Here is a 22,607-nt window from a genome sequence, read left to right on the forward strand (position 1 = left end):
TTCGCTGTCAGACCGCAGCTCCGTATGTCTCCTTTTTTTGGTATTTTCACGCAGATTCTTCTGCTAATTGGGGTTGAGTCCAATTCTGTGTCCTTCCCTTCAAGGCTCAGGGTCCACAATTATCTTCTGTGTCTACGTTAATTGGTTTCCCTTTTCTTTGTTGAAGAGGGTCTGTGCAATCCTTCTGCCTAGTCCGCCATCTTGCCGGAACTGAACTGTGAGCATTTTTGTTGCCTTTATGATGATCTGTAATCCATACTGAAGGCTATAGTCTTTGATCTTCATCAGTAAGTGCTTCAAGTGTTCTTCACATTCAGCAAGCAAGGTTGTGTCATCTGCATATAGGGCCTAAGGCACTTGACTGCTAACCAGAAGGCTGACGATTCAAACCCACCAGCTACCTCAGAAGGAAGGTTGGACGATCTACTTCCGTAGGGATACCATCTCAAAAACCCAAGGAGGGGTCTCTATGAGTCAGGTCTGACTCCATAGCACATAACAACAACAACCAATCCTGATGGCATATTCTTCTTCATATAGTCCAGCTTCTCAGATTATTTACTCAGCATAACACTGAATAAGCATGATGAAAGGATACAAACTTGGTGTACACCCTTACTAATTTTAAACCACACAGTATCCTCTTGTTCTGTTTAAAACTGCCTCTTGATCTATGTATAGGTTCCTCATGATAACAATTAGTGTTCTGGAAATCCCATTCTTCACAATGTTATCCATAATGTGTTATGATCCACACAGTCAAATGCCTTTGCATAGTCAATAAAACACAAGTAAACATCTTACTGGTATTCTTTCCTTTCAGCCAAGATCTATCTTACATCAGCAATGATAGCCCTTGTTCCACGTCCTCTTATGAATCCAGTTTGAATTACTGGCAAGTCCCTGTTGGTGTAGTGCTGCAGCCATTTTTGAATTTTGAATGTCAGCCAAATTTTACTTGCATATGATAGTAATAATATCATTTGATAATTTCTACATTATGTTGGATCATCTTTCTTTGGAATGGACACAAATATAAATCTCTTCCAGTCAATTGGCCAGGTGGCTGTCTTCTAAATTTCTTGGAGTACATACATGAACACTTGCTGCATTGCATCCATTTGTTGAAATACCTTGATTGGTATTCTCTCAATTCCTGGAGTCCTGTTCTTTGCTAATGCTGTCAGTGCAGTTTGGACTCCTTCCATCAGTTCTTGATAATATGCTACCTCCTGAAATGGTTGAATGGTCAACTAATTCTTTTTAGTACAGTGACTGTGTGTATTCCTGCCATCTTCTTTTGATGCTTCCTGCATCATTCAATATTTTACCAATAGAATCCTTCAATATTGCAAGTCAAGGCTTGAATTTTTTTTCTTCAGTTCTTTCAGCTTCAGAAATACTGAACACCTTCTTCTCTTTTGGTTTTCTAACTCCAGGTCTTTGCACATTTCATTATATTACTTTTCTTTTCAAGCTGTCCTTTGAAATCTGTTCAGCTTTTTTACTTCATCATTCCTTCCATTCACTTTATATTCAAGAGTAAGTTTTAGAGTCTCTTCTGACATCCATTTTGATCTTTTCATCCTTTCTTATCTTCTTACTGACCTTTTGCTTTCTGCACACATAATGTCCTTGATGTCATCTCACATCTCGTCTGATCTTCAGTTCTCAGTGTGTCAAATCTGTTTTTAAGATGGTCTCTAAATTCAGGTGGTATATAAATAAGGTCATACTTTAGCTCTCATGAACTTGTTAATTTTCTTCGGCTTTACCTTGAACTTTGCATATGAGGAGTTGATTATCTATTCCACAATTGGCCCCAGGCCTTGTTCTGACTCATAATATTGAGCTTCTCTATCGTCTCTTTCCACAGATATAGTTAATGTGGCTCCTGTGTATTCCATTCAGTGAGGTCCAGGTGAAGAGTCAACATTTATGTTGTTGAAAAAAGAGGTATTTGCAATGAATAAGTCGGTGGTCTTGCAAAATTCTATCATGTGATCTCCAGCGTTGTTTCTGTCATCAAAGCCATATTTTCCAACTACTGATACTCCATTTTTGTTTCCAACTTTCACATTCCAATCACCAGTAATTATCAATGCATCTTGATTGCATATTTGGTCAATTTCAGACAACAGGTGTTGGTAAATATCTTCAGTTCTTTCATTTTTGGCATTAGTGGTTGCTGTGCAAATTTGAGTAATAGTCATATATAACTGGTCTGATATGATTATATATATATATATATATACAGTGATAGGATAATATATGGCATTATATATTGGCATATATTATACAATGCCTGACAGCATTGTACTTCAGGATAGATCTTGAAATTTTCTTTTTGACAATAAATTTTATGCCATTCCCCTTCAATTTGTCATTCCTGGCATAGTAGACCATAGGATTTTCCAATTAAAAATGGCAATATCAATCCATTTCAGCTCACTAATGCATTCCATTTCATTTTTGACAACTTCAAATTTTACCAGATTCATACTTCTTACAATCCACATTCTGATTATTAATGGATGTTTACAGCTGTTGCTTCTCATTTTCACGCTACATCAAAATACATCAAATACATTCAATTCAACTCTACTTTGAAGAGGCAGCTCTTCCCCAGTTGTATTTTAAGTGCCTTCCAACCTGAGGGGCTCATCTTCTGGCACTATATCAGACAGTATTTCACTGTTATTCATAAGGTTTTTACTGAACAATTTTTTCAGAAGTAGACCTCCAAATCCTTCTCCCTAGTCTTTCTGAGTCTGGTAGCTCTACTGAAACCTGTCTACCATGGGTGACCCTTTGGTATTTGAAATATTGGTGGCGTAGCTGCCATGATCACAGCAACATGCAAGCAACCACATGAAAAAGTGATATATGAGTGGTGGACTTACTCTGTGTTGTTGTTGTTGTTAGGTGCCGTCGAGTCGTTTCTCTGTAGCCCTCTCTATATATTAACTCATGGTCTAAACTAAAGCAAGGGCAACAGGAATTGCAAGGAAATCAATGAATCGACAGTTCTCAGGGAACACACAAGTACCCTTCCCCTTTTCTGTATCAGAGCACAGAGGTAAGGCAGTAGGTAGAAAACATTGCCTCCAAATCCAACAATATCTCTCAAACCCTCCCTTTCTGCTCTTGTACTAGCCCGGTCACCATTCTGTAGAGCCCCAGGATCAATCCTTGGGTACAAAGTTTGAAAATGTCCTATATTATGGAGGAACCAAACATGCTCTCCTAACAATTCATTTATCTTATGTGCATGTGAAAGCTTGACAATGAATAAGAAAGATTAAAGAAGAATTGATGCCTTTGAATTATAGTGTTGGCAATGAATATTGAATATACTATGGACTGCCAGAAGGACAAACAAATCTGTCTTGGAAGAAGTGCAGCCAGAATGCTCACTGGAAGCAGGATGGCAAGACATTGTGTTACATACTTTGGACATGTTATCAGGAGGGACCAGTCTCTGAAGAAGGACATCATGCTTATTAAAGTAAAGGGTCAGCAAAAAAAGAGGAAGACCCTCAAAGAGATAGACTGACACAGTGCCTTCATCAGTGGCCTGAAACATAGCAAAAGTTGTGAGGATGACACAGGACAGGGCAGTGTTTGGTTCTGTTGTGTATAGGGTTGCTATGAGTTGGAACCAACTTGATAGCCCCTAACACACTTGACTGCTAACCAGAAGGCTGGCGGTTCAAACCCACCAGCCACTCCTCGGAAGGAAGGTTGGGCAATCCTACTTCCGTAGTGATACTGCCTCGGAAACCCAAGGAGGGGTCGCTATGAGTCGGGGCCGACTCGATGGCACATAACAACAACAACAACAACAACAATACAAACAATTCCCTAATCTCAACAAATGGGCAGCCTAGAAGTGGCCACTAATGACTCATGACAGTGGCAGGCTGAGGCTGAAGAGGTTTCTTTCTGAGGGGATTCCCTGAGAGTACAACCAGAATGAAGTAGTGTTTGCATCCAGCCTTACAACCAAGCTAAAGGGGAAGTGCCCTCTGTTGGCCATCTAAAATCAACACCCCTACAGTTTCTTCTTTAATGCTTTTCTTTGTAAGTTTCACAGTTTAATCAGTTAACCACATGTCCATTAGGTGTCTCCCCTGCCACACACTCTGAGGTGCATTAGCCAGAAGCTTAAAATCTTGCTCCTGACAATTCCCTTACCATAAACCCCCTTACCTCCAATAATAATAATAATAATAATAATAATTCATGCTATTTTGAATTTAGCATTCACAGATCCTAGTCTGACTTTAAGGAGCTCTGGTGGCTCAGTGGTTAAAAGCACATGACTGCTAACCAGTAGGTCGGCAGTTTGAACCCACTAGCTGGTCCAAGGGAGAAAGATGAGGCAGTCTGCTTCCATAAAGATTTACAGCCTTGGAAACCCTGTGAGGCAGTTCTTCTCTCCTCTGTTGTTGTTGTTGTTGTTAGGTTCTGTCAAGTTGGCTATGACTCATAGTGACCCTATGCACAGCAGAATGAAACACTGCCTGGTCCTGTGGCAGCCTCATGATCCTTGGTAAACCTCAGTCCATCATTGCAGCCACTGTGTCAATCCATCTTGTTGAAGGCCTTCCCCTTTTTTGTTGACCCTCCACTTTACCAAGCACAATATCCTTCTCCAGGAAATGGTCCCTTCTGACAACATGACCAAAGTTGGTGAGACAAAGTCTGGCCATTCTCACTTCCAAGGAGCCTTCCGGCTGCACTTCCTCCAGGACAGATCTGTTAGTTCTTTTAGCAGTCCATGGTACTTTCAGCATTCTTCGCCAGCACCACAACTCAAAAGCATCAACTCTTCTTCGGTCTTCTTTATTTGTTGTCCAGCTCTCACATGCATATGTTGCTGCTGTTGTTAGGTGCTGTCAAGTTGTCTCCAACTCATCGCAACCCAGCAGAACAAAATACTGCCTGGTCCTGTGCCAGCCTCATGATCCTTGCTATACCTGAGCCCTTCACTGCAGCCACTGTGTCTATCCATCTCACTGAGGGCCTTCCCCTTCTTCGTTGACCCTCCTCTTTACCAAGCATCATATCCTTCTCCAGGGAATGGTCCCTTCTGACAACATGACCACAGTAGGTGAGATGAAGCCTAGCCATTCTCGCTTCCAAGGAGCATTCTGGCTGCACCTCCTCCAGGACAGATTTGTTAGTCCTTTTGACAGACGATGGTACTCTTAGCATTCTTCTCCAACACCACAACCCAGAAGCATCAACTTTTTTTCATTCTTCCTTATTCATTATCCAGCTCTAACATGCATAAGAGGCAATTGAAAATACCATGTGTGGTGGTTAATTTTGTGTGCCAAGTTGGCTGGGCCTAGTTGAATGTAATTATTCCTCATGGTGAAATTGATAATTAACTCCATGGTGGAATCTATTGGAGCAGCTGAGTAGCTGCTTTGGCTATGTGGTCTGCTTCCTATATATAAGAAACAGCTTTGGGAATGAGCTCTAGCTCAGGGCAATCTTGAACGCTGCATGTAGCTGTGTCATTGTTCAGCAGCCTGCCATGCTCTGCTGACCTTGGAACTTTCAGTAGACTTGAATTAATGGCTTACCATGTGGTTTGGTAACATTGGGACTGTGCCATTTTATTTGTTGACCTTGGGCTTGTTAGCCTCAGCAGCCAGTAGCTACCTGAGTGAAGAAATGCCTCTAGTTTCAGTGGGCCAGGAGCAAGAGGCAGACCTGAAGCCCAAGGTCGAGGGGCTTTCACACAGCCCCTAGAGCCTGGCACTTTGAACTCAGACTTCTAACCTCCCAAACTGTAAAAGAATAAACTCCTGTTTGTTCAATCAATCCCATTTGTGGTATTTTCTGTAAGAGCAGCACAGAGGTAACCAAAACACCATGGCTTGGGTTAGGTGCACCTTAATCATCAAGGAGACATCTTTGCTCTTCAATACTTGAAAGAAGTCTTTTGCAGCAGATTTGCCCAATCCAATACATCATCTGATGTCTTGACTGCTGCTTCCATTGGTGTTGATTAGGAGCCAAATGATATGAAATCCTTGACAACTTCAATCTTTTCTCCATCCACCATGAAGCTGTTTATTGGACCAGTTGTGAGAATTTTTGTCTTCTTTATATTGAGGTGTAATCCATACTGCAGACTGTAGTCTTTAATCTTCATCAGTAAGTGCTTCAAGTCATCCTCACTTTCACCAAGCAAAGTTTTTCATATCACAAGTTGTTAATGATTCTTCCTCCAATCCTGATGCCATGTTCTTTATGTAATCCAGCTTCTCTGATTATTTGCTCAGCATACAAGTTGAATAAATATTGTGAAAGGATACAACCTTGACACACTCCCTTTTTGATTTTGAACCATGCAGTATCTCCTTGTTTTGTTTGAACAGCAGCCTCATGGTCTATGTACAGGTTCCTCATGAGTACAATTAAGCATTTTGGAATTCCCATTCTTCTCAATGTTATCCACAATTTGTTATGATCCACACAATGTAATGCTTTTGCATAGTCAATAAAACATAAGTAAACATCTTTCTGGTATTCCTTGCTCTGGGCCAAAATCCATCTGACATCAGCAATGATATCCCTTGTTCCACATCCTCTTCTGAATCCAGCTTGCATCTCTGGAAGTTCTCTCTCAATATACTGCTGTAACTGTTTTGAATTGTCTTCAGTAAGATTTTACTTGCATGTGGTATTAATGATATTGTTCGATAATTTCCACATTCTGTGGGATCACCTTTCTTTGGAATGGGTACAAATATGGATCTCTTCCAGTCAGTTGGCCAGGTAGCTGTCTTCCAAATTTCTTGGCATAACCAAGTAAGTTCTTCCAGCAGGGCATCTGTTTGTTGAAACATGTCAATGGTATTCCATCAATTCCTGGAGCCTATTCTTCACCAATTCCTTCAGTGCAGCTTTGACTTCTTCCTTCAATACCATTAGTTCTTGATCATATGCCACCTCCTGAAGTGGATTAACATAGACCAATTCTTTTTGATACAGTAACTCTGTGTACTCCTTCCATCTTTTGATGTTTCCTGCATCATTCAATATATTGCCCATAAAATCTCTGAATATTGCAACTCAAGGCTTAAGTTTTTCCTTCAGTTCTTTCAGCTAGAGAAATGCTGAGTGTGTCCCTTCTGGTTTTCTAACTCCAGGTCTTTGCATGTTTCAATATAGTAATTGGCTTGGTCTGCTTGAGCTCCTCTTTGAAATCTTCTGTTCAGCTCTTTTATCTTGTCATTTCTCCCATTTGCTTTAGCTACTTTCTGCTCAAGGGCAAGTTTTGGAGTCTCTTCTGACATCCATTTTGGTCTTTTCTTCCTTTCTCATCTTTTTAATGACCTCTTGCTTTCTTCATGGATGATGTTCTTGATGTCATCCCACAGTTCCTCTGGTTTTCAATCATTGGTGTTCAGTGCATCAAACCTATTATTTAAATGGTCTCTAAATTCAGGAGGGATATAATCAATCAGGAGAGTGATATTGTGGCTCTCATGGACTTGTTTTAATTGTCTTCAACTTCAACTTGAACTTGCAAATGAGCAGTTGATGGTCTGTTCCACAATCAGCTCCTGGCCTTGTTTTGGCTGAAGATATTGAACTTCTCCATTGCCTCTTGCCACAGATGTAGTCAATCTGATTCCTGTGCATTTCATCTGGTGAAGTCCACATGTATAGTCATAGCTTATGTTGTTGAAAGAAGGTATTGATGATGAATAAGTTGTTGGTCTTGCAAAATTCTATCATGCGCTCTCCAGCATTATTTCTGTCACCAAGGCCATATTTTCCAACTACCAGTAACTCTTCTTTGTTTCCAACTTTTGCATTCCAGTCACCAGAGATAATCAACACATCTTGATTGCATGTTCAGTCAATTTCAGACTGCAGAAATTGGTAGAAATCTTCAATATCCTCATCTTTGGCTTTGGTAGTTAGTGCATAAATTTAGATAATAGTAGTATTAGCTAGTCTTCCTTGTGTTTGGTGGTGTTGTTGTTATGTGCCATCGAGTCAGACCTGATTCACAGTGACCCTTCCCTGGGTTTCCCAGGCAGTATCACTACAGAAGTAGATTGCCCAACCTTTCTTCAGAGGAGTGGCTGGTGTGTTTCAACCCCTAGCCTTCTGGTTAGCAGTCAAGTGCCTTAGGCACTATGCTACCACAGCTCCCTTGTAGCTGTAGATGTATGGATATTATCCTATCACTGACAATGTTGTACTTCGGGATAGATCTTGAAACACTCTTTGTGACAATGAATGCCACACAATTCCTCTTCAATTTGTCATTCCTGGCATAGAAAATCATATGATTGTCTGATTCAAACTGGCCTAAAACCAGTTCATTTCAGCTCACTAATGCCTAGGATGTCGATCTTTATGCATTCCATTTCATTGTTGACAACTTCCAATTTTCCTAGATTCATACTTTGTACATTCCATGTTCCAATTATTAATGGATCTTTGCATCTGTTTCTGGTTGAGTTATGCCACATCAGACAATGGTAGTCCCAAAAGCCTTACTCTATCCATATCCTTAAGGTTGTCTCTACTCTGAGGAGTCAGCTCTTCCCCAGTCAAATTTTGAGTGCCTTCCAACCTGATGGGCTCATCTTCCAGCACAATGTCGGATGATGTTTCAGGGCTATTCAGAAAGTTTTCCAGTAAAATATCAAACAGTGTTTCACTGTTATTCATAAGGTTTTCACTGGCCAATTATTTGAGAGGTGGATGGCCTCTTCCTTCTTTTGAGTCTGTCTAAGCCCAGAAGCTCAGCTGAAGCCAGTCCACCATGGGTTACCCTGCTGGCACTTTGCAACATGGTGGCATAGCCTCCAGCCTCACAGCAACTTGTGACCCACCACATGACAACTAACCGAGAGACAAGTTCATCTCCCTTAGCTGTTCCAAGCCAATGCCAGCTCATTTCCTGGTCTCCCTTAATTTTCCAAACCATCTCCTCTAGGGTCATTAAAGGAGCTCTGGTGGTGCAGTGCCTAAGGCATTTGACTTCTAACCAGAAGGTTGCTGGTTCAAACCCACCAGCCATTCTGTGGAAGGATGACTAGGCAATCTACTTCTGTAAAAATTTACCACCTCGGAAACCCAATGGGGGTTACTGTGAGTCAGAATCAACTTGATGGCAGTAGGTTTTGGTTTTCTAGGGTCATTAAGAGTCAGAAGCAACTCGATAGCAGTGGCTGGGTGTTAGTCTGACTTAGGATGAGAGAACCAGAAAATTATGCTACTAATTTTTTAAAAGAACACTGATGATAATTTTTCAACATTGCATACCCACAGATAGGGTTACACAGGCCTTGCAGAATTGAAGGGAAATGATCAAGGACAAGAAGCGTCTTCTGTAATCCTTCCCTTCAAACCGTATGAGTGGCATTGATTTTGCCCAGATATTTGGCTTCTCAAAGAACTACCCAAGAGAGAGAAGTCAGTAATCCCATAGTTCAAACACTTATATTTATGGTTTGGCAAAAATACTGAGTTAAACAGTGAAGCAGCATTTGTACTAGAAATGGACCAGGGGGGGGGAAAAGAAAAAAAGAAATGAACCAGAAATAAAGAGATGTTCTACTCTCAGTATGTGGTCACCGCTGCAAAAATTCAAAACTTTTCCAGTGCTAGAAAGCTATTTAGATCACAAGGGTGTTTAAACAACATATTTTTCAAGATATGTAAAAGAGATACAAGATCTGGGATTTACCTGAGATATAAAACCACAAAACCAGTAGTGTATCCATCTTTTTTACAATAATTAAGAACTCTTCTTTAAGCTAAAAACAAAGCCCTTTTCTTAATGTAGAATCCTTATTATTTGTTAACAATAAAATATAGTAGTACATTTTAAGCATCTAATTTTGAAATCTTTAACAAGTAGCCATTGTTATGCAGCATGTATAATAATGCCATTTATAACCAGTAATTATTGGTTACCATGAGTTAGACATCTAGGCAGTTTTCTGACACATTTGAAAGTCACTAATATGTGGTTCCTTCTGTTTCAGATCTTTGGCATGATATTCAGCATGGTCCTTTGCTGTGCAATACGAAACTCACGAGATGTGATATGAAGCTACTTCTATGTGAAAATTACGATCTAAATCTTTCATACTAAAAGTCACGGGAGCTGCCTTCGGGCTCATTTTTAATATTCAAAGGACATTATGACCTAAAAGTAATTTGATGTCAATTATACATTTGCACATGTGTGTATGTAGGGCTTATTACTGGTTTACTCCTTGAGTGAATGCCTGTGTGTATCGACTGAGAACATACTCATTTTTGTGCTTGTGTGTTTCTGGTATATGCATTATATGTAGTGAGATCTGTTTCCTGGGAATTCCTGATTTTTGTTATGTAAGAAGAACAATCTACTTAACAAACACCCAGAACAACAGTCAAAAATCTTTTATAAACTTTCCAAACTTGGCTGTTCGGAAAAATTATTAAATGGTCACTGTCTCAAATTCTAGCCATAGAGAGTTGGATACAGAGAATTCAGGGATTTCTAGCTAATGGCAGGAATAGGCTACAGGAATTGAGAGATCAGAGTGGAATGTTAAAATTGACTAAGTTGGGTGTAAAGGTTTCCTGGGCTTTTTTTGTATATGTACTATTCCAGAATATAGTAAATACAGCCTTAGAACTAAAGACATCTGTAAAACTAAATATAGCACGGAAAATCTAATGTGAATAAGTCATGGTTTCCTAGTGTCTCAAAACAAAAAAAAACCTCCCTCTGGAAAGAGTAGTCACAAAGACAATCATGTGCTCTATAAAAATGAGTGTTTTTAGGACTTTAAAAAAAACTTCTAAAAGTTTTTACAGAAATATTTTTGTTCTTCGACAAAAATATGTAAATATTGCTTTACTACTTTCCTGTTCTGACCCTGCTTTACAGCCCTCACTCACATCCTCAAGGTGGCTTTTAATCCAGACTCCTCTGAGTTTCTCCAAATGTAAAGATAGAAAGACAAGAGCAGGATGTCTGGTGGTCTCAAATTGTGGGAAAGAGAATCTTTACTGGCACTGTATCTTTGAAATATACCTCATAACTTGAGTTTACATATTTTCCTAATTTTTTTGTATTCTCTTTATTTATTCCCTTAGAGAATTATTTTCCCTAGAGCTAAGAACTACAGTTTTCACCACTTAAAATGAATAAAACATAATCCTACATAATTGAAATATTATCTCATGAGCATTTTTGGGGAAAAAAAAAATAGAAAGTATCTTCTCCTGGTTGTGTGCACACAAAAGGGACAAGCTGAGGAAATACATACACACACACAACGTAAGTATGTCCTTTCTGTACAAATCCCCTATGGAAATACTTCATTTTATGAACGTAACCCCAAATTTGGACTCCCTGGGTGGTGCATACAGTTAAGCCTTCACTAGCTGAAAGTCTGGCGGTTCAAGCCCACCCCGAAGACAGGACTGGTAATCTGCTTCTGAAAGATCACAGCCTTGCAAACCCTGTGGAGCCCAGTTCTACTCTGTACACATGAGGTCACCATGAGTCAAAATCAACTCATATGGCAAGTCATAACAACAACAAGAAACTCAAATTCAGGATATGAATTGACATATTTATTGGTAACTTTTAACAACCTGGTGGTAGTTGTTGTGAAGTGACTTTGAGTCAGTTTTCAATTCATAGTGACTCAATGTGTCAGAATAGAACTAACTGCCCCCAAAGGGTTTCCTGTGCTGTAATCTTTATGGAAGCAGATTGCCAGGTCTTTTCTGCCTCGTACCCACTGAGTGGGTTCAAACTGCCAACTTTTCATTTAGCAGCCGAGTGTTTAACCATTGTGTCATCAAGGCTTCTAACAAGTTGGTACATTTAGTAAATCATGGAGTTGTTTTCTTGTTTAAATTGCATTTTAAAATCCCATACCAAAGTGAAAGTATGGGGTACTTGGAAACATGTACATGTACATGTACATATGTGAGAAAACAAGTCTCAGGTGTGCACTAAAGGAAGGTACCACACTCCCAAAAACCTTTTATAAAGCCTTTGCTGAAAAGACATAACTGCTTGAAATAGGCTCCATCCCAACGAGAGTTACATGTCTCTTTCTGCCATGCTTGTTACTGCTACTAACTTTGGAGAAAGCTTCTAGAAAAAAACATCAGATGAGAAGGCTAAAAATTTAATTATGCATGGCTATTTTATTAGATCTGTAAACGAACAAACCCAAACACACTGCCGTCGAGTCAGACCCAACTTCTAGTGACCCCCTCCTTGGGTTTCCAAGGTGGTATCACTGCAGAAGTAGATTGCCCAACCTTCCTTCCAAGGAGTGGCTGGTGAGTTTGAACCACAAGGCTTCTGGTTAGCAGTCAAATGCCTTAGGCACTATGCTATCAGAGCTCCTTGGTAAAGTAGAGGATCAGTGAAAAGGGAAAAGACCCTCAACAAGATGGATGACACTGTGGCTGCTACAATGGGCTCAAGCACAGCGCTATGGTCTATGGTGCCTGACGGGGAACAGTTTTGTTCTGTTATATATAGGGTGGCTATGAGTCAGAGTCAACTTGACATCTAACAACACAGGTAAAGAAAAGATTATTTTAAGAAAGTCACTTCATGAAATAGATATTTGTACTCCAGTAGTTATGAAATGAAACTTTAAAAGCAAAAAAAAAAAAAAAAAATTGTCAATCTCTCTTGGTGGGTTTAGTTCATCTATTTGTCTGAAGACAGGAGATAGACCCAAGTGCACACTCAGGTTCATTCCAAGTCATCTCTGACTCAACAAAACTGAGTGTCATTCATTGTGTGAATTAACAACCTTGACAAAGACTACTATCATAGATAAAAATAAGAAAGCAGAGATCTGTTCCATATATGATTAATGTGCCCCTTTTGGAGGTAATCTTTTCCAAATTTTATGCCATAAGTAAAATTAGAGAACTGCATCACTGAATGAGGGTAGATTATACATTTTATATAAAGAGACAGAGATAGATATGTGTGTGTGTGTATATAATTTGAAATATGTATAACTTGAATATATATATATATATACACACATATGTATGTATGTGTGTATATATATATATATATATATTCAAGTTATACATATTTCAAAATATATGTATACATACACAAATATATATATTTTATATATTCAATTTCAACTCATAGAGAGCCCTCCTTGGGTTTCTGAGGCAGTATCTCTATAGATGTAGATTGCCCAGTATATATAGTTGTTGTTATTTCTGCTTGCTTAAGCTAATTTGAGAACAGCCCAAACATTTTATTAAGCCTCTGTTGCTAAGGCACTAAATCAAAATTTCTTAATGATGAAATATTTTAAGTTATTTCAAATTAAATTTCCTAAGAACTGGAATTGTTTGATTTTATCTTAAAATACTATTATATCTTTCTACTTAACCTTCACACAACTTATCTAAATGTCCAATCCACACAAAACTGTGCAAAAGATAACAGAGTACTAACTTTCTTTATGTTTCTCTTGGGAGCTGGGCTAAAAAAGCAACACCTGCCCTAAGAACTTTCATTGCCTATAGTTGTATTTCAATTAATATTGTTTCACCCGAATTATACTTCTCTTTCCCAGAATAGCTACTTTGTTATCTGTGGTTCAGTATGTGAAAACTGCACACTAAATCAGCGTCGAGTGTAGACCCCAATGCAATCAGCAACAGCAGCTGCTCTCTGCTCCCCGCCCCTCCATCCCCTGAGCAGTTCTCACATTGCAGTGAGACAGAGAACATGCTTTTACTTATGAAGTGAGTTTACCAAATGGTAAAAGGAAGAGAAACGCTTCGTGTCATAGGTGTAACGTGGTTTCCAGGTCCCCATGTGCAACCACTGAGGCTTCTATGAACCACCGATGTTCCTGGTTCCCTGCTACCTTGACATCCCCTTTGGCCACCAGCCCCTCAATTTCAGGAATCCCATTTTCCCCACCCTGGGAATTGCACTCATGGGCTCTTGAAATTAAATTAATTTCATCCTCTTAGTTTTGGTTCATCAAAATTAAATTTGTGTTAAGGTATGTTTTAAGAGGGATAACATATTTCTACTTTTAACATGATTCTTCATTTTTACCTATAAAATGTAAGGTATTAAATGTAGGTGTCCTTTGAAAGGTGAAATGACTTGTTCATATTCTCGTTATAACAACAAATATTAAACCCGTTCCAGGAATCCACTGTTCAGATAGTTCTCTTCTGGAGACAGACAGGGCATGAGCAATAGAAGCCACTTGTCCTCCACCCAAAGACCCACTGCCGTCGAGTCAGACCCGACTCATAGCGACCCCTCCTTGGGTTGCTGAGGCAGTATCACTACAGAAGTAGGATTGCCCAACCTTCCTTCCGAGGAGTGGCTGGTGGGTTTGAACCGCCAGCCTTCTGGTTAGCAGGCAAGTGCCTTAGACACTATGCCCCCAGAGCTCCTAAAAGCTCCAAAGTATAACCTATGCTGTAAAGTTTTTAACTAATGTGCCAGAAATACAAAGCTTTGGTATTTGTTTTTTCTCCTGTGTAATTTATTATTATTTTTTCTTTTTTTAAATTATCGGTATAAAGTACTTAGCGCACACCTGGCAGCTAATGAATATTAACTATTGTTATAATTATTAGCTTGTTACTCTGATGAGAAGTTTTTGTTATTTATAGCTCAAACATAATTTTTTAGGTGTCATGAGTAACTTAAGGCACTTCTGCGTAACTCCAACTCTGCTTACTTGGACCCATTCATTTGTTGAATGAAAGGATTCCTTTTGATACATTTCCCTAAATTCAAATACTTGATATCAAGTAGCCATAGCCAGCCATAGCCTGGGCCTGCTTGGCCTTGTAAGATGCGACCCACTCTGATGTTAGAATTGGCTTTTTAATTTGTTTGAGAACCACTATTTTGTGCATTTTAATAAATATATATAAGAATATTCATATGCTAAGATGAACGGGAGAACTCTGCCCTCAAAGATCTTACAGTTTGGAGAAAAGTAAGCAAGTGTATTACCATGAGAGACATACTACTATGATCATTAACCCAGAGTGGTCAGGGAGGAGGAGTTCTGAATTTTGGAGTCTCGTTCAAACTCACCGGCCACTCCACAGAAGGAAGATGGGGCAATCTACTGCTATAAAGATTTACTGCCTTGGGAACTCAATGGGGGTTGCCATGAATTGGAATTAAGTCGATGGCAGTGAGTTTGGTTTGGTTTGGTTTGAAGGAGCTCTTGTGGTGCTGTGTGTAAGGCATTTGGCTACTAAGCAGAAGGTTGCTGAGAACGGAAGGAAGATGGAGCAATCTACTTCTGTAGATTGGAAAACCTTGGAAACCCAGTGGGGGTCGCTATAGGTTGGAATAGACTTGATAACGGTGGTTTTTTGGAAGCTAAGTCCTGAAGAAACTAGTACAAATCAGCCAAGTAAAAAAGTAGTAGGGGTGGAGGAGGGAAAGGAAATCACTAGGGAGTGGCGTGCAAGAAAACCATGGGGAGAAAAGAAAGCACGGAAATGTTCAAGGAAGGTCTGTCAGAAGCTGAAGCTGAAAAGGTAAAGGGCCCTGTTCAACTGTGCTAAGGAGACTTATCTTTGTCCTGAGACAACAGGGAAGAATTTTAAACAGTTACAAAATCAAATCTGAACTTTTTTAAAGTTCACTCTGTCTCAGTATGAAGAATAATTGGCAGGCAAAAGGCCAGAGTCATGGGGATTTCTGACTAATGTACTGGAAACTCTACTAAGTTGACAGAGATCAGAAAAATTCAGGAGAAAGAGTCTAATTGGATGTTAGGGATGAGGGGAAGGGAGGAACCGAGATAATTCCCACATTTCTGACATGGCAACTCAGTAGATAATGCTACCTACAGAGAAGAAAACACAGGAGGATACGCAGATTTTAATGGCAACTTGAATTCGAGATGACTATAGGACCACTATGAGTCAGATCCAACTTGACGGCTTAGAGTTTGAATATAGAACCAAACACACTGCCGTCGAGTTGTATCTGACTCATAGCGACCTCTCCTTCGGTTTCCAAGGCAGTGTCTCAATGGAAGTAGATTGTCCAGTCTTCCTTCCGAGGAGTGGCTGGTAGGTTTGAACCACCAGCCTTGTGGTTAGCAGTCAAATGCCTTACACACTACACTACCAGAGCTCCTATAGGACACTTGACTACCTCACACTGGAGCTCAGAAAAGAAGTCTAGACTACAACTAAAGTTTCAGAACATAAAATGATAGTGCCCGGGTTTGAGCAACATGAGCCACTTCTTATGATTCAATCCTCACTGAGAAATTAAAGTTTAAAAAATTAGAATCCCCTGCTTTAACTCAAAACCCCAAAGCAACTCTTCATTCCCCTTCCTTTCTTTATCTCAAGCTGGAGTGTACCTCTCAGCTGCCTGCAATCCTTCAATAGCTGCCACCTGGAGTGTCTTTTACTGAAACTGGCAACTTCCTTTGTTGTTGTTATGTTCCTTTAAGACATCCAAAATTGAATTAATACAAACCCTGAGTTTCTCATATGCTCCACATTTAACAGTATCCAGGGGGGCCAATAGGACACAAAAGACTATCACAGCTCTAGCCTTTCCTTCACAAAGTTTCAAATCTTCACCCCTACACCACCAAGTGAAATTACATTCCCAGAAAGAAGTACTGTCCAAATCTATACCACTGTTGCCTGCTAAAGAACATCATGTAGATTTGGAGTACTCCAACAGAAAGGTGGAACTAAAAGGCATGAAAATGTTAGTTTCAACTTCATTAGGATGCTAGGCAGTCAGCTGATGATAAATGCCATGGATGTGTTACATTTTGAATCCAGATAGGTGACCTTCACTGGGTGGTCTAGGGAAGAAGAGAGGACAGGGAAGAACAGGACTGAAAATTACCCTATTCTTTGGATCAGTAGCAAGTCACTGTTGTTTCAAGAGGGACCTGGAATAAGAAGCCAAGGAGAGAGAGGATAAGTCATTAAAAGGATGCACAGGGGCAGGAGAAGGTTGTTTGGTGGTGGTTTAAAGTGGGAGGAGATTGAAGGATACTTTATATTGAGGATAAGGAGTCAATTAAGAGGGGAAAGTAAGGTCTTGGAGGAGATGGCAGATGGAATCAGAAGCACCTTCTGAAACCAGTGAGAAAGATGCTGAGTCCGGACATTTCAGTTGCAAGTGTCAGAAATCCAACTCTCACTTGAGGGGAAAAGGAAAGTCATGGTTTCTGTAAAGGGTAAAGCCAACTTTAGATTCAGCTCAGTATTATCAATATTTCTCTCTCTCTCTTTCTCAGTCTCTCTTGCTCTGCCCTGGGTGGGCTTTATGCTTAGGCTGGCTATTTCCAGATGATACTATAGATGGTCATCAGTGGCTCGAGGCTCACTTTCTACCAGCGTAGGAACCCCAGCAGAGCAAGCACTCCCTTGTCCTATAGTTACAATAACAGCCCTGGAACCGACTCACACTGGAAGAGATTGATTGGGCCACACACCCATCCTTTAACCAGTCAGGCTTAGCTGAGCCTAAGTGGTTCCACTCCCATCATTTCTGTTCAAACCACTTGAACTAGCACTTGGGGATAGGGAGGACCCTCAAAAGAAAATCGAGATATAGTTTCCAGAAAAAAAGAAATGTATGCTACATAAGCAGAAGCCGCAGGCAGAGGGAGGGTAACAGAAGTAGAGAAAGTGAAACTGGAGTTGCCTTAAAGGATGTTGTTGTTGTTGTTATGTGCCGTCGAGTTGGACCCGACTCACAGCGACTCCTCCTTGGGTTTCCGAGGCAGTATCACTACGGAAGTAGGATTACCCAACCTTCCTTCCAAGGAGTGGCTGGTGGACTTGAACAGCCAGCCTTCTGGTTAGCAGTCAAGTGCCTTAGGCACTACGCTACCCTGGAGTGATGAGTGGATAGGAAGGAGCCCAACATTAGTAGGGTTAGAATGGAAGTTACCGCAATAAAATAATTTTTACTGCATTTTAGATCCAGAGTTGCTGCTTTTAAAAAGCTGCCATTTCTTAAAGAAGAGCTTTCGTTAGTTGAAGTTTAATTACCAAAAAGCGTCGTGTTGTTGTTACTTGTCAATATATCCATGCTGGTACACTCACTTCTAAAGAGTTGGGCCATTAGGAAAGCAGAGATTGGTGCTGCACTGATCCCAAACCCATTTAATTATGAGAGAACACTTTATATTTCGAAGTCAAATGAAAAACAAGAAGGATTCTTTCTGAAAGCACCAAGTCTCAAATTTCCTCTGCCAAGAATTGTCTCCTTTAAACTTGAGGCTACATTTAATGACCACTTCAGAGAATGTTCCAAGGATTCCATCTGTCTGTTACACACACAATGATTCCTCATCTTCTTATTTCTAAGCTCACTATTCATTATCTCTTAAACGCCCCCCACCCCCACTTTGACTCATAGTGACCCCTCTTTGGGTTTCTGAGGTGGTAAATCTTTAGATTGCCCAGTCTTCCTTCCGAGGAGTGGCTTGTGGGTTTGAACTGCCAGCCTCTGGTTAGCAGTCAAATATCTTTGGCACTACCCCCCTAGAGCTCCCAAATAAAACCAAGGCACTCCAAAACAGCATTTCTATATCCCCAAGTTACTGGATCCAGTTGTAAGAAATTGGCAGTCATTCCAATCCCTAAACTCTCTCCCCATTCAAGCAACATCTAATTCTAAAGATCATCTCTCCTAGAGAGCTCCACTTTCATGAATAGTTTAATATAATGTATATGTGTATCTATTGCAAACGGATTGCCTTCGGTAGGAGGAAACAAGTTACCTCTGATGTGCCCACTCTGAGAAACTCTGTGGTCCCTGAAGTTGCAGACCCACCACACCCATGCCCAGACCTAGCCTCCTCCTTGCAGGCTGAGGAAGCCTATTTAAATAATGTCTTCTGAACTTAACTGTTTATAAGGAACCTCCTTAAGTTTCTTAGTCTTTTCACAGTTCAAGTCCTTGGAAAATGTTTTTCAGAATCTATGAAGGTCATTTGTGACTAGTGCCACTTAGGTATGAACTTTATACTTTTCTTTATTAATCAAAGAGGGAGCTCTGGTAGCATAGTGCCTACAGCATTTGACTGCTAACCAGAAGGCTGGTGGTTCGACCCACCAGCCACTCCTTGGAAGGAAGTTTGGGCAATCTACTTCCATAGTGATACTGCCTCAGAAACCCAAAGAGAGGTCTCTATGAGTCAGATCCCACTTGATGGCAGTGAGTTTTTTTGTTTTGTTTTGTTTTGTTTTGAATTTGATGGACAGTTTTCAGAGAAGTAATAACCCTGCAGCTTTAAGTGTCTGTGCTATCAAGCAATATGAGAACCCAAAGCCCTAGATCAATATTTGGAGACCATGCTAATTAATAGCAACCCTATAGGACAGAGTAGAACTGCACCATATGGTTTCCTAGGCTGAAATCTTTACAGAAACAGATGGCCACATCTTTCTACTGCAGAGCAGCTGGTGGGTTCAAACTGCTGACCTTTCAGTTAGCAGCTGAGCACTTAACCACTGAACTACTAGGGCTCCTCAAACTTCAGGTTAAAAAAAAACAAAAAACTCACTGACGTCATGTGGATTGACTCATACCGACCCCTCCTTGGGCTTCCAAGGCAGTATCTCTATAGAAGTAGGTTGCCCAATCAAATGACTTAGGCACTATGCCAAAATAGTGGAGGTCCCTGACTCTTTTGTATATAAAACTAGAATTATATCTTCCCTATTGGCAGAGTGTGGGATTGGTTCTATGTTAAGGAAAAAAGACCCTCAATTCAAACTTGTTCTACAGAGACATTTTATTAAGCCTTAGGACAAAGACAAAACAATCATCCAGGATGAGGAAAACCATCAGCATGTACACAGTACAAGAAGCCAAATGGAGTCTGCTGAGTCATGATCATAGGGCTAATTACATATGGTAGAAAATAAAGGAAATCATCACAAAAATCATGATTGGTGGCAGATTAATTCATCACTATTGCAAGTAGGGCTACAAAAGTGGGGAAAGGACTGTTACTGTACAACTGAAGATTTAGAAAGGTTAGCAGACTGGGTTCTGAGGATTGACCACCTTGCATGGTGGTCAGGATCTGACTCATGACCATGTGGCCCTGAGACACAGCCATAAGGAGGCTATAAAACAATACCAGGACCCCAACCTTTAACTTAAATTAGATGACATTCAGCTATATTCAGTAAATTATTAAGGACACACCCTGGCAAGTTCCCTAGTTCTTTGTGTGAACATAATCTACTTCCAACCATGCTCTTCCTTAAGGCAAACTTCCCCTTCTGAAGTTTGTCCTAGACTTTTCTAAGCATAACAACATTGCCACATTAATGATCAGAAACTCAAATGTCTTCTGAATTTATATCAAGACTCAAAATGGATCTGGGGCTCCCACTGTAGACTGCAGTCTTCTGCAAACCAAGTGCTTTAGAATTCAAGCCTGAATACAGCATTAACCCATCTACACTACCCTCTCACCCCCAACACTGTCAGCATGCAGGCATTTACAGGATACCTGGCCAAAGTGCCTAACACATTTGACTGCTAACCAGAAGGCTGGCGGTTCAAACCCACCACCCACTCCTCGGAAGGAAGGTTGGGCAATCTACTTCCATAGTGATACTGCCTCAGAAACCCAAGGAGGGGTTGCTGTGAGTCTTTAGGTTTCCAAGGCAGTATCACTACGAAGTAGGAGCTCTGGTAGCATAGTGGCTAAAGCACTTGACTGCTAACCAGAAGGCTAGCGGTTCAAACCCACCAGCCACTCCTTGGAAGGAAGGTTGGGCAATCCTACTTCCATAGTGATACTGCCTTGGAAACCCAAGGAGGGGTCACTATGAATCAGGGCCGACTCGACGGCACATAACAACAACAACAACAACAACATCACCACGAAGTAGATGACCCAACCTTCCTTCCAAGGAGCGGCTGGTGGGTTTGAACCAGCAGCCTTCTAGTTAGCTGTCAAATGCCTTAGGCACTACAGTACCAGAGCTCCTGATAAACCTTCACATCCCAAATGCCATTGAAGCTATGGGACTGGCTAACTGGCCCTGCTGGCCAGCTAGCTGCTGGCTAACTGGCCCCACTGACCAAGGTGATATTCCCCTTGATGGTGGCAGTGTAGATGGGAGAAATGGACAAATACAAGATAAATTGTCTTTTTTGAGGTCAAGTCTGCAGGGCGGGAGATTTATCTCATTTCATGCATCTATGGAAACCAAACTCTCATGAAAGATTATCTAAGGAAGGAAAAGAGAAGTAAACAACTGCCTGCTAAACACATTTTCTGGAAACCAGTGTCAATATCAATGAAGGTTTAGATTAGAATTTAGAATGACTCTGAAAAGATTTACTGCCTCGGAAACCCAATGGGAGTCGCTATACTCCATGGCAATGAGTTTTTTGTTTGTTTTTCCCTATTCTATTAAACCCTTTAGCACTCTCTCCTGTCCCCAAAATCTTTCATGATCATTTTTCCTGACATCAAAAGGCAAAACAGCACAAGTCGCTTTTCATTTAAACACTGGAGAGTATCTCCTATTACTTGAAGGACTATGAAGGATTTAGACTTGCACATGTAAAATGATCTTGGCCTCTTTTCTAGGCTTTGTAAATTGACTTTTTGGGGTATAACTTTCATAGGTTAGTTGGTCCACAGCAATTAAGTTAAATAGTTTGTATACTGTCTACTCAGTGTTGATGACGTTTTACCCATCACATTTGCATGACTAGGATAAAGTATTATATTGCAGATTTCACATATTCCTTACTCCTCATCTTCACTCCAACCCTGCTTCGAACCTTTGGAAGTAGGTGTTTCTAGTAGTACCCTGATGCCATATATTTCTTCAACTACTGATCACGTAACTAACTCCTCATAACCCTTAGTGGTCTCATATTCACTTTCTATATGATAAGGGAAACCTCTTGACCCTCTGTTAGGAGAATCTGCTCAAGGCTGGCTTCCATTAGCATATCATGTCCCTATTCTCCATTTCTTTCCTGCTGCAAGAGATCTCTTTAAATTGTTCAGAAGCAAAGATGTCACTTGGAGGACTAAGATGTACCTGACCTAACCCAAAAAACCAAAAACAAAACTCACTGCCATCGAGTAGATTCAGACTCATAGTGACCCTTCCTTGGGTTTCTGAGGCAATGTCTCCATGGAAGCAGATTGCCCGGTCTTCCTTCCAAGGAGTGGCTGGTGGGTTTGAACTAACAACCTCTGGTTAGCAGTCAAATACCTTAGGCACTATGCCACCAAAGCTCCCCAAGCCAAGGTATTTTTAATCATAAGCATGCAAAATCTGGTGTTGCCCCAGGGGCAATCTTTGGGTGCAAAGTTTGAAAATGTTCTGTATTCTAAAAGCAAAACTCCACTGCCATCAAGTTGATTCAGACCCATAGCAATCCCTTTTGAGTTTCTGAGGGGGTAAATCTCACAGAAGTAGATTGTTGAAGACGGCGGACTAGGCAGAAAGACTGAACAGACCCTCTTCAACAAAGAAAAGGGAAACCAATTAACACAGACACAGAAGATAATCCTGGACCCCTGAGCCTTGAA

At 40.5% G+C, this 22,607-nt stretch overlaps 1 protein-coding gene across 1 annotated transcript in view; it reads left to right on the top strand.

Annotated features, from left to right (window-relative positions):
* The window catches only part of TSPAN2 (tetraspanin 2), a 76,533-nt gene extending 66,433 nt beyond the window's left edge, over nt 1-10,100 (top strand). Inside the window, exon 8 of the mRNA XM_007948793.2 lies at nt 10,035-10,100. Coding sequence (XP_007946984.1) covers nt 10,035-10,100 — 66 coding nt within the window. The remainder of the gene's footprint in view (nt 1-10,034) is intronic.
* Nucleotides 10,101-22,607: the final 12,507 nt, after the last annotated feature.

This window comes from Orycteropus afer, unplaced genomic scaffold (assembly GCF_000298275.1).
Source record: "Orycteropus afer afer isolate SDZICR_OR568_19922 unplaced genomic scaffold, OryAfe1.0 scaffold00010, whole genome shotgun sequence".
In the NCBI taxonomy this organism is placed as follows: domain Eukaryota; kingdom Metazoa; phylum Chordata; class Mammalia; order Tubulidentata; family Orycteropodidae; genus Orycteropus; species Orycteropus afer.